We start from the raw sequence: 12,904 nt of genomic DNA on the forward strand, positions 1-12,904 counted from the left end.
CAGGATTAGTCTCTCTAGGAGAGTCCTCTTCCGGTTCAGGCTTACCTGCCTGCTCAACACCACAGGAACTCTCATCCAGACCCCCGCTTCCCCTCCTCCCTTTGCACACGGAAGACAAACACTTGGGCATGAACTTAGGTGACTGGCTTTCATACGACAAGCTTGTTGCAAAACTCAACCATCAAGAAAGGTTTGAAGAAACACTAGTCTGAGAAATGAGATTACAACAAGAGCCTGTGGATTTTCCCCTGCAACAGTGAGGTCAGCCTTTCAGGTCTGATCAGACATTATGGCCGCAGTGTTTATTGTAAGCCTGAACGCCAAAGTCAGTGCAGTGAGATAGGAAACCCGCCTGACAGTGGCAATTCCAAATTAATAGCTTAGGTTTGATGGGTCACAAGCTGTAAAGGCCTTCATTTCCTATGTTTGGATGAAGTCACATCCAACAGTGGTTAAGCCTGTGGAAGGCGGAGGGCAGAAGGTGGCAGCTGAACTCTGCTGGGTGGTCAGAAGGCAGAGCTGCTTCCAGATACAACTTGCCACCCTCAGCTTTCCTTCAAGTTAAATGGAGCTTGTGCACCTAGAACTTCTAACTAGGCTTCCAGAGTCCTAAACACATCTCTCTGCAGACAGCAATTGCAGAGCTAATTCTTCTAGACTGAACCACTTTAGATTTATGCCAGTGGAAAGCAAACATTGTTTGTTAGTCATCTAATTGTGTTACTGTCTCTGAACTTTATCAGATATTGCTGAGGCAGAAAGGCCTGTGTGCAGTTCTGGGGGAGGCTTTATGGTGCTTCCTCCCAAGCTCCTTGTCAATGCCCACAGCCCTGAGGCCCTAATATTGCATTTTCCAGATGTAAAGACTAAATTCAACAGGTTCAGATGGCATCTGTCTCGATCCAGAACCCACACTGAAGTGAGGGCTGGTCACAGGCACTAGCCTGGTTTCCTATGTTCTTTGGTTAAATACAGTTTCTAGACCTTTCAGCATTGTGGGGATCCAGATAGACTTGAAACATGTGCTGCTTTGAATACTGAATTTACATTGTATGCGTACTATTATAAATTTTTATAATTAGCTCAGACTTATAAAAATGTAGGGCTTTAGCTGCTTGTTCTGAAAAATACACTCTTCTGGGCTGGCCAGCATCGTAGTCTGGAACCCAGACCTTCCAGAGTCTCTTGACAAAGGCTGCACAGCCCATGCTCAGGAGCTGGGTCAGCTCATCATGTCCAGGCTGCTTAGGTCAGTGTGGCCATCGCTACGCAGGGCCTCTGCCACATCTCTTCTGAAGACGGAGAGGTTCTGGGTAAACCTGTGGAAAGAGAAGCAGTGAACACGCAGGCCGTAAAAACCTCTAGAGGAAGGGCACCGTGGGGCACAGGACCCAGGAGGGGACTCTGTACGAGGAGGCTCCTCAGTCCTGGGAGTTCCAGCAGCCACTGCTCTTCTGCTACCAGCACCATCTCCCACTGAATACCAGCGCTCCCACTAAAGCCACTCTCAGCAATTTAGGGATGGAGAGCATTTGAAGTTCTACTATCTAAAACATTACAAAATTTAGTTATGTCTCAAATACTAGACTGAATTTACATATGAGTACTTAATCATTATAGGTCTCCCCAAAAGTAGGTATTATTATCTTCAACTAGAACTGAATTTAGTGAATGAAAAACAGGGGGGTGGGGATGGAATGTGGTAGCTCAGGTCTGTAATAAAATACCTGAAGTGAGAAAGCAATGTAGAGGGACCGTGAGTTTGAGTTTGAGGTTGGCTGGCACTATGTGGTGAAATCCTATCTTAGCAAAAGGTGCAAATGTGGTGTGTGTGTGTGTGTGTATGTGTGTACACATGTACTGTGTTTGTGTACTATGCTGAAGCCTTTAGTTTGATTCCCAGTGCTACCTAAGTCGGGGATGGTGTCCAAGTCTGCAATCCAAGCATTTGGGAATAGGAAGATAAGAAACCTGGAGGCCAGTGAGATACCTCAGCAGGTTAACTAACCCACATGCTGCCAAGCCAGATAACACGAGTTAGATCTCTGAGATCCACATGGGGGAAGGAGAGAACAACTTCTGTCAAGTGGTTCTCTGATCCCCCTAACATCCCAAATAATTGTAATAATACAAAGTCACCGTAGGTGTACATAGAGAGTTTAAAACAAGCCTGGGTGAGATATATCATCCTTATATATCATCCTTAAAACAAACAAAAAACAAAACAAGACCTAAAAATGGCACTGAGTTAGAAGACCTTGGTCCAAAATCTGGTTCACCAGTATTAGCTAGGTATCCCAATGAAGAGTTGACCACTTGTCCCGGTACTTAGGAAGAGTAACTAACTATCTTAAGGGAATGTAAGAATGAATTTTATCAAGTCAGCGAGACAATGCCTGGAAACATTCTCTCAGCTAGGTGGTAGTGGTACACAACTTTAATTCCAGCACTTGAGAGTCAGGTGCATCTCTGTGAGTTCAAGGCTAGCTTGGTCTATAGATCAAGTTCCAGGAGAGCAAGATCTACACAGAGAATCCCTGTCTCAAAAAAGTCAGGGAGAGAGGGAGAGAGGGAGAGGAGAGGGAGAGAGAGGGGGAGGGAGAAAGAGAAAGAGAGAGAGAGGGGGAGGGAGAAAGAGAAAGAGAGAGAGAGAGAAATATATATATAGAGAGAAATAGAGAGATATAAGAGAGATTGAGAGAACATTTTCTCTACACAGTACTAGGCACAAGGACAGCTGCTTTCATGAAACTAAGAGACCTGCCAGTCCTATTTCACAGACCAGCTCAGCAGCGCCTCATTCCTAAGAAAATTGGGAATAGATCTACCTGAAGACCCAGCTATACCACTCCTGCGCCTATACCCAAAAGATGCTCCACCATCCCACAATGACACATGCTCCACTATGTTCATAATAGCTTTATTTGTAATAGCCAGAAACTGGAAACAACCCAGATGTCCCTCAACCAAAGAAAGAATACAGAAAATGTGGTTCATTTACACAATGGAGTACTACTCAGCTATTAAAAACAAGGACATCATGGATTTTGCGGGCAAATGGATGGAACCAGAAAGTATCCTGAGTGAGAACCCAGACCCAAAAGGACATGCATGGTATGTACTCACTTATAAGTGGATATTAGCCATAAAGTACAGGATGCCCACACTCCACTCCACAGACCCAGAGAAGCTAGACAAGAAGGAAGGCCCAAGCAAGGATGCTTAAATCTCATTTAGAAGGGGGAATAAAATAGTCATAGCGAACAAAGGAAAGTGGGTGGGAAAGGGAATGGGGAGGGGAGTGGGGGGGGGTTCAGGATCAGGTGTGGGGAGGGATAGGAAGGATGGCCAGAAGGCTGGGATAATGAATGGAAATCATTGGCTGCTGGAGATGGAGGGGTAGACCTGGGATTGGGGAGGCTCCCAGGAGTCTATGGGGTGACTTTACTGAGATTCCTAGCAGTGGGGATATGGAATCTGAAGTGGCCAGCTTCTGTAGCCTGCCAGAACCACCAGTGGAGGGACAAGGACAGCAAAACACACAAAACTTTTGACCTAAAATTTGTCCTGTCTACAAGAAATGCAGAGACAACGATAGAGCAGAGACTGTGAGAATGACCAACCAATAACTGACCCAACTTGAGACCCATCCCATGGGCAAGCACCAGTTCCTGATACTATTAATGTTACGCTTGCAGACAGGAGCCTAGCATAAGTGTCTTCTCTGAGGCTCCACCCAGCAGCAGCTGACTGAAACAGACGCAGAGGCCTGCAGACAAACATCGGATAGAACTTGTGGGAGTCTTATGGAAGGATTGAGGACGCAGAGGGGTTAGGAGCTTGACAGGAAGACCAACAGTAATAACTAACCTTGACCTTTGGGGGATCTCAGAGACTGAACCACCAGTCACAGAGCGTACATGGGCTGGGCCTAACCCCTTACCCCCTGCATGTATGTAGCAGATGTGCAGCTCGGTCTTCATGTGGGTTCCCCAACAACCGGAGTGGGGGCTGTCCCTAAAGCTGTTGCCTTTCTGTGGAATCTGTTCCTGTAACTGGCTGCCTTGTCTGGCCTCAGTGGGAGAGGATATGGCTAGCTCTGCAGACTTGATGTGCCAGGGTGGGGGGATACCGAGAAGGGACACCCACTCTCTTAGAGGAGAGGGGGATACAGTACAGGGGGAGGGACAATGTGAGGGGGGAGGGAACCAGGGGCTGCAATTGGGATTTAAAATGAATAAATATATAAATACATTAATGGAAAAACAAAACAAAAAATAAACATCTTGCATCTTTTTTTCCCCCTGGCTTCTGACTCTGATGGAGTCGGTCTCTGAAAGGATTGCTTCAGAGACAGATGAGGAGCCAAGAGAAGGCACCCGCAGCTGACCTCACCTCATTACCTGAGATGCACTGCCTCCTGGATGGCTAGCAATGTGTACTGTAAACCATACAGTGTTTGATGAAGGTGTGGGAGGGGCAGTTCTCTCACTGAACAGTTTCTTCCGTATCACTGACTACCGTCTGTCTCATCCACAGTACATAAGCTCCAGGAGGGCAGGGACTCAGAGCAATTTGTTCACCCCAGGTTACCAGTGCCGCAGTTCTAGAAACTGAACATCTGTATGTATGTATGTATGAATGAATGAATGAATGAATGAACGAATCAATTAATTAACTCAGGCCTACTGTGGTTAGATCTTACTGGACAATAGTACCAAGCACTCTCAGGATAGGCAGGGGAAGAACCCAACACTGGCCCGCCACAATCAGTGCCACCATCAGTTCCATGTTACCGCTGAGGAGACTCAGCAGCGGAGTTGCCTGCTCTTCTGTCACAGCTTGCACAGGCAGGAATGCCATTTCATCAGGGCCTACTGCCCCAAGGCCTGCTGTTCAAAGGCCAGGCAGGCTTTTCTCATCACCAATGACAGCATGAGTCGCCCTTCAACGCTCTTTCTAGTTAGGTGTTCCTCACTTCCTTCCTGTTGGATTGTAAACTGCATAAAGATAAAGACTGTATTTTATTAATCTCTGCATCCCTGAGCAAATACTCGGTAAGATGTAGTGACTGGAGCTGACCTGGGTTTAAGACCACAAGGTATAATAGGAGGGCTGCATCCATCCATGAGCTGTGCTAACTATAGTCCAATTCTTTTCAACAGACCTGGAGTGCCCCCAGAGGTGGAGTGCCCCCACTGGGCAATGCTCACCTGTCTCTGTTCTTCACAGACAGGTTCTGTTCCACTCCTTCCATCAAGTTCCTGAAGCACTGGCCAAGGACTTCCTGCTTGGGGAGAGGCTGGCTGTTTATCAGACTGGCCCTCAGTTCACTGAAATACTGTTGGGAGACAGAGTAGTGTCAGGCTCAGGTTTTAACTCCAAACCTGGCGGGAGGGGAGTGGCAGGAAGCCAGGTCACTTGGGGTCTACTTGGGCTCACGGGTGCTTAGGGGTCTGCATCCAGGTCCATCCAGCTGCAGAGGTGTGCAGTGTACCCAGGGGCATGTGCCAGCCCCACACCCCTGCTTATAAGAATCCCGTGCTGTGACTGTTGTACGGTCATTGCTTAGCCTGATGGAGCCCTTGCCTCCACTGTGGGGCACGAACCCATGATCTTCTGGGGTCTCAACTCTACTTGTCACAGGAGGGCTGAGGAGAAGAACTTAACTGGAAATGCCCAGGGAGCACTCTGGTGACTGAAGGCAAGGCCAAGGGTCTCCCCTCCGGCCTCATCATCTTTCCTGGCTTCAGTGAATCACTTCTCAAAGAGCTCTGGGCTGTGTTCCAAGTCTGGCCTCCTGGGTTCCATAGGTCTGCTCTGCTGAGGCAGGGCTCTAGAGGGGCCTGCTCGGCTCTGGGAGCTCTTGCTGGCTCTAAGAACAGTATCTGTCATACCTGGGCACAAATAGCTGCTCGGCCCCCCTTTTTTCTGCTAGGGTCCGTGGTCTTTTATTCAGACATAAGCTCTGATGTGGAGCAGAGCTCCTAATCACTGGAAACAGCCGAATTTCAGCCAAAGACAACATTTTGCCAGTCATGTATGTTTATCTCTTCAAGCCAAAGCTGCATGATATTTAATTCCCATCATGCATTAAAACAGCTCACATAAAAAAACGCACATAATTAATATGTAGTCAGACTAATACTTAAATACTATATATCAGAGGCATTATACTTAAACCACAATGTCTTCCTGAACAAGATTGGGAATGCACAAAACTACTTATTTCCCCTTTTATAATGATGCAGTGACTCTCACCAAATAGAAAATTATTAGTTTTTCATCCTAAGCCATGAAATATTGCCTCCATCAGTAAAGTATAATATTGTGATGTCATAAGCTTTTTCTAAACACCGAATTTGCCCTTATTCCCTCTCAATCATTTTAAAAGAACTGCTCTCCTTTATAGAGCTTGGATTTAAATCACAGTAACACCGCGGGAAGATGAACGGCAGTGCTATTGAATGTGGCTAAAATTGGATCCTTCAGCACAGGTGAGTGATGAGACAGCGCTTCTCTTTTTGATAGATTTTCCTCTTCTATTAGTTTCCTTCCAAGGCTGGGATTTTAGTTTGAATTTTAATGTATGCGGCTGCCTCTAATCTCACTGTCTTTTCCCCAGTACTATCTTATTGTATAGACAATTCATTCTCCTGAGCAGTAATGCACTGTTTCCACTGACTGCTGAGGGGCCAGGGTGATTTCCAAAGGAAGCCAGGGGTTTGGGAGGCAGTTGAGGGTGGGCAGAGCAGAGGAGGCTGGGATGCATACTCTCTAGATGAGGGATATGGCTCTACCCACAGTCCCTCAAGGGCTGCCACTGTCATCAGCTGTGGTTGTGTCTGGGGTCCCTAGATATAAAAAAAGGCTGAAGGAGAAGACCTAAGAGCCGTGGCTCAGAACTGCCTTAGAATGGCAAGGCAGGTGAGGATGCCTCTGGGATACTGCTGAGCAAGCCACACACAGTGCAGCAGGTGGGCCTCTTTGGCCTCTGCTAATGCCAGAAGATCTTTGGGGAAAAGTGCCTTCAGGGCTCTCAAGGCCTCAGCCTGCTAGCCTGTGGTCTTCAGGGTCCCTCTCCCTCCTCCTGTGGCACTCTCTGTAAGGACACTTACCTTCTCGTTGAGCAGGATGAGCCCCAGGAGAGGCCTGGATACTGACCACTGGTTCCGACAATCCTCAAAGACAATGGTGTTCATGAGGACAGACATCATCTAGAAGACAGAGGCACATGAAAACTGGGACCCTTGGCTTAGAGCTCGCCTGAATCCCAGACTTTCTGTGTACTCCTTCCATCCCGCCACCTTTCTGATGGCAGAGGGCTTTCCCTGGACACTTGGCTCTCACTCTGGAAGCTTAGAATGCAATGTGAACTCTGGGCAGACCCTGCCTCCTCAAGGACAAGTCTCTACCACCAAAAAGCTTGGTGAGAGCCTTCTTGGTGAGCCAGGAGGTTCATTCCCTGCTTCACACGCCTTATATGCTTTGCTCTGTGCTAGGTACCAGGTAAAGGCCCAACTCACTTTCCTGTCTGCTGCTTACCTCACCAAACAGTTTATGATGTTAATGGACGTCTCTCTGTAGCTCAGCACTAAGTGACTCCAGAGTGATGTTTCCTGCTAGCTCAGACGGTTGTTTACCAAATCATCCATTACCAATTGTTCACTCACTGCTATGTTACAAGTAAGTACTCACTTATCCACACTCTTAACTCCCGAGGTTAAGGCACACAGAAGAGATAATAGGACTCTTTTTTTGTTTTTGTTTTGTTTTTTGCTTTTTGAGACAGGGTTTCTCTGTGTAGCCCTGGCTGTCCTCGAACTCAGAAATCCGCCTGCCTCTGCCTCCCAAGTGCTGGGATTAAAGGCGTGCGCCACCACGCCTGGCTAATAGGACTCTTTGAGCTTCCCTCGAAGCTTGCTAGGGAAGTCACAGGAAGAAAATAATGGGGAATAGGTGTGGGAAAAGAAGAGCAGCATGTGGAGGGGAAAACCTCTGAGTTCTTCAAAGGCGGTCAGGGAGCTGCCACGGGACAGGTAACATCTAAGGTTCATCGTAAATAGACAGGAGGCAAAGATGGTGGGAATGAAGAGTAAGGAACTTAGGGTGGCAGGAGACAGAAGGGAAACCCCATGGCCAGAATAGAAGACCACTGAGTCTAGACTTTACCCTCAATGCAAGGTGGCTAGTGATGGGCTTGTGGGCATGATGAAGGATGGGGAATGTGCCCTGGGCATGAGCCATGACAGGAGGGAGTCCAGGCAAATGGCTGTGAAGTGGGCTGATTTCTCCTGCTGCAGCCTATCTGCTCCCATAGCTCTAGAGAAAACAAAAAATGCAGGGCAAACCGAAGGGTGGTGGTAGAGTCAGACCCCACAGATGCCACCCCTGCTGGGCTTTGATGACCTGCTTTGCTTTGAATGCTTTTAGCATCCTTCCTTTTTTGTACAAGTATGAATGTGTAACATGCATGTGTTTGTTGTATGTAAGGATGAGGTTGGGTGTCTCCCTCAAATGTTCTCAAATGTACTTACTGAGGTACTACTAAGTTAGTTATTGCTGAACCCACAGCGTGAGGATAATGTCCGTCCGTCCGTCCGTCCATCCATCCATCCATCCAGCCAGCCAGCTTGCTGGCCTCTCGAGCACTGGACTCACAGGCGGACACAGCACTCACACAGCACTTGTGCACTGTGTAGGTGCTGCTAGGGATCTGCTCGTCCATTTGCACAAGTGCTTACTTACCTCCAGAGTCATCTCCCTGCCTCTGGCAAAAAGTTTTGGTAATCTAATTTATTCTGTGATCTTTGGCAAGTAACTGAACGGCGCTTGCGATGTCTCTTTTTATTAACTCTGAAGAGGGAAGGGAATAATCTAGCTCAAGGAAGCTGAGCATGAAATGAGACGGCACTGGGAAAGCGCTGCTGAGTCTGCATCCTGCAGACTCTGAAGGTGTAGCCACACCAGCAGTGTGCATCTCCGTAGTTCCACAGCTGCCATTCTGTCACCACCTCAGTGATTAGGCTGGTTACAGATGGAATCTGCCAGCCTATACACAACACAGACTGCATGTCCAGTCTCTCTGGAGAGGCTGGAACTCCATGCCTGACATGCTCAACATTCATGTAGACCACATGTTCCCATGAACAGTACAGTGAGCCAGCCAAAGTCATAGAGCACAAATTAAATTGACAAGCAAAACTAACAGATCCACAGAGACAGTCTAAAATATTATGGGTTTCACAAGCTGAAGCAGAATGGATATTTTAATGGAGAAGATTAAAGTCAGAGGCACCAAATTCTTCCAGTAACTGACAAAGCATCCTGGAGTGATGTGCCAATTACTTTATACGGTCCTCTCGTGTATTCATTTGTCTGAATGCATGTATTTATGTCTGTAATAAGAAAGGGGATGTTTGAATAAAATACTTTTCTAAAAATAAAGTTGGCAAAAATGGATGATTTTTTTCCTTTTTTACTTTTCTGGAAATATGTAAAGTACTGAGTAATCTTCTTAAATGGCATTGATGTGGCAGCCAATTTCCAGAATTATTTTTTCTAATAATCCTAGAGTAGTGTTAAAACAGCCCAAACAGTGGTGTAAATTCCTCTGGACTCTGAGGCATCCCCCCCCCCCCCACACACACACAGAGGAAGAAGGCTGGGCGCACAGCTAAAGCACAGTCCTGTCCCTGCAGGCAGTGTGATGGTTAGGGCTTGGTCCCTGCAGACAGTGTGATGGTTAGGGCGTGGTCTCTGCAGGCAGTGAGATGGTTAGGGCGTGGTCTCTGAGGTCAAGGACACTGAAAGGAGCCATCTTGTCTCTGCCCACATTCTGTCACCAGAGACCACGAGTACTCTGTGCAGCAGTGGCTAGAGAACCGGTATCTAGTTCTCCACTGTCTACTCACTCCCAACACAGTTGCAGGGTGGGTGGGAGGCCACTTTCAATTGGCTTTGGCTACGCTGCCCAGGGCCTATACTCCAAACCATATGCATTACCCACTGTAATGTAAGTGGCTGTTTTGCCAAAGCAGGGATGGGGTTATGTAGCAATGGGGCTGCCTCCTCAGGAAAATCATACTCTACACCACTACACTTGATCCTCATCCCTCCCACTCCTTCCTTCCAGAGTTTGGCTGGAGTTTTGTTCAATGAGGAGGCAGCAACAGGCATTAGCCTGAGAACTGAGCCCAAGTCTGACCCTGCTCATTCTCCCACGGCATTTGCCTTTCTATCCGGATAGGAAGCAGGGACTGTGGCAGCTGGGGTAAAAGGGATGCTTTGAGGAGGAACTTCCTCTGCACAAACAAAACATCTATCCTGTTCTTGCCACACAGTGTGCCTTACACACAATGTTCCTATTCTGTAACTGTAGCTTCTGCTGGCCTAAGCCAATGAAATTTCATGGCACAGGGAAGAATACCAACTCACACCTAGGTTAGACAGGTAAACGAGATTACTATATTCTCCTCAAAGTTATGTAACGTCATGTGGAGTTGTAGTCCCAGAAATCAGCTTAGCAGGAGGCAGCCCGGAAAGCATGGGTTTAAGTGATTGTGTGACAGTGCAACCATGCAAGCAAACGCATCTAAGCACAAAACCACCCAGAAGTGTGATCCAGAAGGAGAAAGCGACAGTGTGTGACTTCTCATCATGCTTTTGACAAAGCTGTGAGACACAAGTGCAGAGCAGAGCAGACCCCACCTGAAGCCCTGGGCCACGTAGAACAGTTACTAGGACACCCTCATGTCACATGTGCCTGCTCTGCAGTTTGCTGAAGTAAAATAAGCCAAGTCCTAGCTCACATTGGCACTTTCCTGCTAAGACAGCGAGCACTTTAAGATGGAGAGCACTATGCAGAAAACTGAGCTGTGGTTCAATCTATGGCCCCCACACAGAATGCTTCAATGTCTTAACATAGACCCGTTACTTCAAAGGACCTTGTTTTTGAATTCAGACCAAGATCTCTAAGCCAGGAGATTCGAGGAAGGCCTATGGCTGGGGTTTTCAGGTTACCAGGCCACCGTCTGAGGCACCACCATCATCTAGCAAAGCCAGGCCAAGGAGGAATGAGCCAGAGAGAAAGAGCAGCCCTACCTAACAGCAGGCGGGGCCTGATGAGTTTTCTCACCATCCAACAAAGCCAGCATTTATGGAGTCTATTGTCCATGCTGTCTCCATTCTCAGGTAAACCTTTGGAGAGCATTAGCTATCACAAAAAGGGCCAGGACACCCTTGGTTAAGGTGCTGCTAGGATGTAACAGTCAAATGCAAACGTCTGCGAGATTTCATTCTGCCAGCCTATGGCCACGAGGGCCCAGGCTGTTCTGAGTGAGGCTCAGAGCCTCTGGCCCTACTGCAGGCCTCTAGGGGCCTGGACATGGCACCTATCTGCTCTAGCAGCTTCTGAAAAGTTTTCAGCAAGCCTTTCTGCTTCCCACCCGAAATGTTTACAAGTTTAGTTACTATACTGACAAGACTCGGAAAGTGAACAACAGTAAACGTAAGAATGTCTTTGGAAATTGATCCACTGAACATTTCATGGGAAATAATGATTTTCCTCCCACTGAGAGTACAATTTAAATTAACACCATAGGAATTAGTAAATTAGGTTAATTTTCTCCAGGACATAACGCTTCCTATAAAGTAGATATTTCCATGGCTAGCACCTGACCATGCTTACTACTGTAACTAGCACACATTCTCGTCATAAATGGACCCCGTAAACAAAAGCAACCCCCCAGTAAAACTCAGGTTCCCACCCTGGCCCATTCAGCGCCCCATAGATAAAGGGGCCGTGGAGGATGAGTGCCGGCCATGCAGGGTGAGGTCCACTTAGGAACTCTGCTGTCCCCAGCCCCTGCTAGTGCTCACGATCCCTCCTAACGCTGCACTTCTGCTGTCTGCTTGTGAGGCAAGTGAAAAATGGGCCTTGTCTTTTGGTTAACACAGAGGAGACCTAGCAAAGCCAGGCCGAAGAAGAAGAGTGAGAGACAGAGACAAAGCAGCCCTATGCCTTAGCCCCGAGGGCTGAGGGGAGACCAGGAAGGACAAGCAAGGGGACCCAGTGAGGGACCCAGTCTGTGTGCTAATGCATGGAGGACACGGAGTCATCCTCACCCCAGCCAAGCTACAGTGTCCTGACTGTGCGGTACTCTGATGATGTTCTGAGGAACAGCTAATAATAAATGCATCCAAGTCTTAAGAGCTACCCTGTGTCTAGGGAATGCACCAGCCTTTCAGAAGGCCAGGAAGAGATGAGAGGAAGGATGACCTTACCAATAACAACATAACAAACAAAACAAACCCAAGCACCCCACCCCACACAATTGCCTGAGCAACGCAGCAGGATTTGAAAACCTAAGGGAAATCTCTCCACCTCCATGGTGCTTTCTCCAGAGTACCTACCCTAGATAGAGGTTCGGGCCCGGGGAGTCAGAACACAGCTGAAGGAGGAAATGCTTCCAGGTTTGCAGTGCACCCAAGGCAGGGAGTGGCTGTCATTACTGAGTGCTGTTCCTCAGGCCACATGCACAGAAGATATTGAAATGTGATCCTGCTCAAATTAGATACTAGCCGTCTTTAGGGAAGGGGAATCAATTGCTCCCTTCATCTGCCATCTTCCTTTGTGATATTAGTAGATGGTATGAGAAATGAACACAGTGGGTAAATAAGCACATATTTTGTTAAATTCCTCTGCCTCTCCAGATGAACCGAGAACTACCATCTACATTACATTAAATTTAAAATACCTGTCTATATCACGCCATCCCGATGTGCTGGTATTGAAGTAGTTAGCATTTAAAATGCAAACCAATGGGATGAAATGTAAGATAAGCCTCCTCTGAAGACGCCTGCAGTCAGTGATGGGTGACCTGTCGCTCCTGAGGTCACCTGA

The 12,904-nt window shown here is 47.5% G+C and overlaps 1 protein-coding gene across 1 annotated transcript in view; it reads right to left on the bottom strand.

Moving 5' to 3' along the window:
- Positions 1–237: 237 nt before the first annotated feature.
- Positions 238–12,904, bottom strand: part of Ranbp17 (RAN binding protein 17) — a 308,796-nt gene continuing 296,129 nt past the window's right edge. Inside the window, exons 26-28 of the mRNA XM_021175823.2 lie at positions 7,119–7,217; positions 5,214–5,341; positions 238–1,319 (exon numbers count right to left, since the gene is read on the bottom strand). Of these exons, the coding sequence (XP_021031482.1) occupies positions 1,223–1,319; positions 5,214–5,341; positions 7,119–7,217 (324 nt within the window). The 3' untranslated portion in view covers positions 238–1,222. The remainder of the gene's footprint in view (positions 1,320–5,213; positions 5,342–7,118; positions 7,218–12,904) is intronic.

This window comes from Mus caroli, chromosome 11 (assembly GCF_900094665.2).
Source record: "Mus caroli chromosome 11, CAROLI_EIJ_v1.1, whole genome shotgun sequence".
Taxonomy (NCBI): domain Eukaryota; kingdom Metazoa; phylum Chordata; class Mammalia; order Rodentia; family Muridae; genus Mus; species Mus caroli.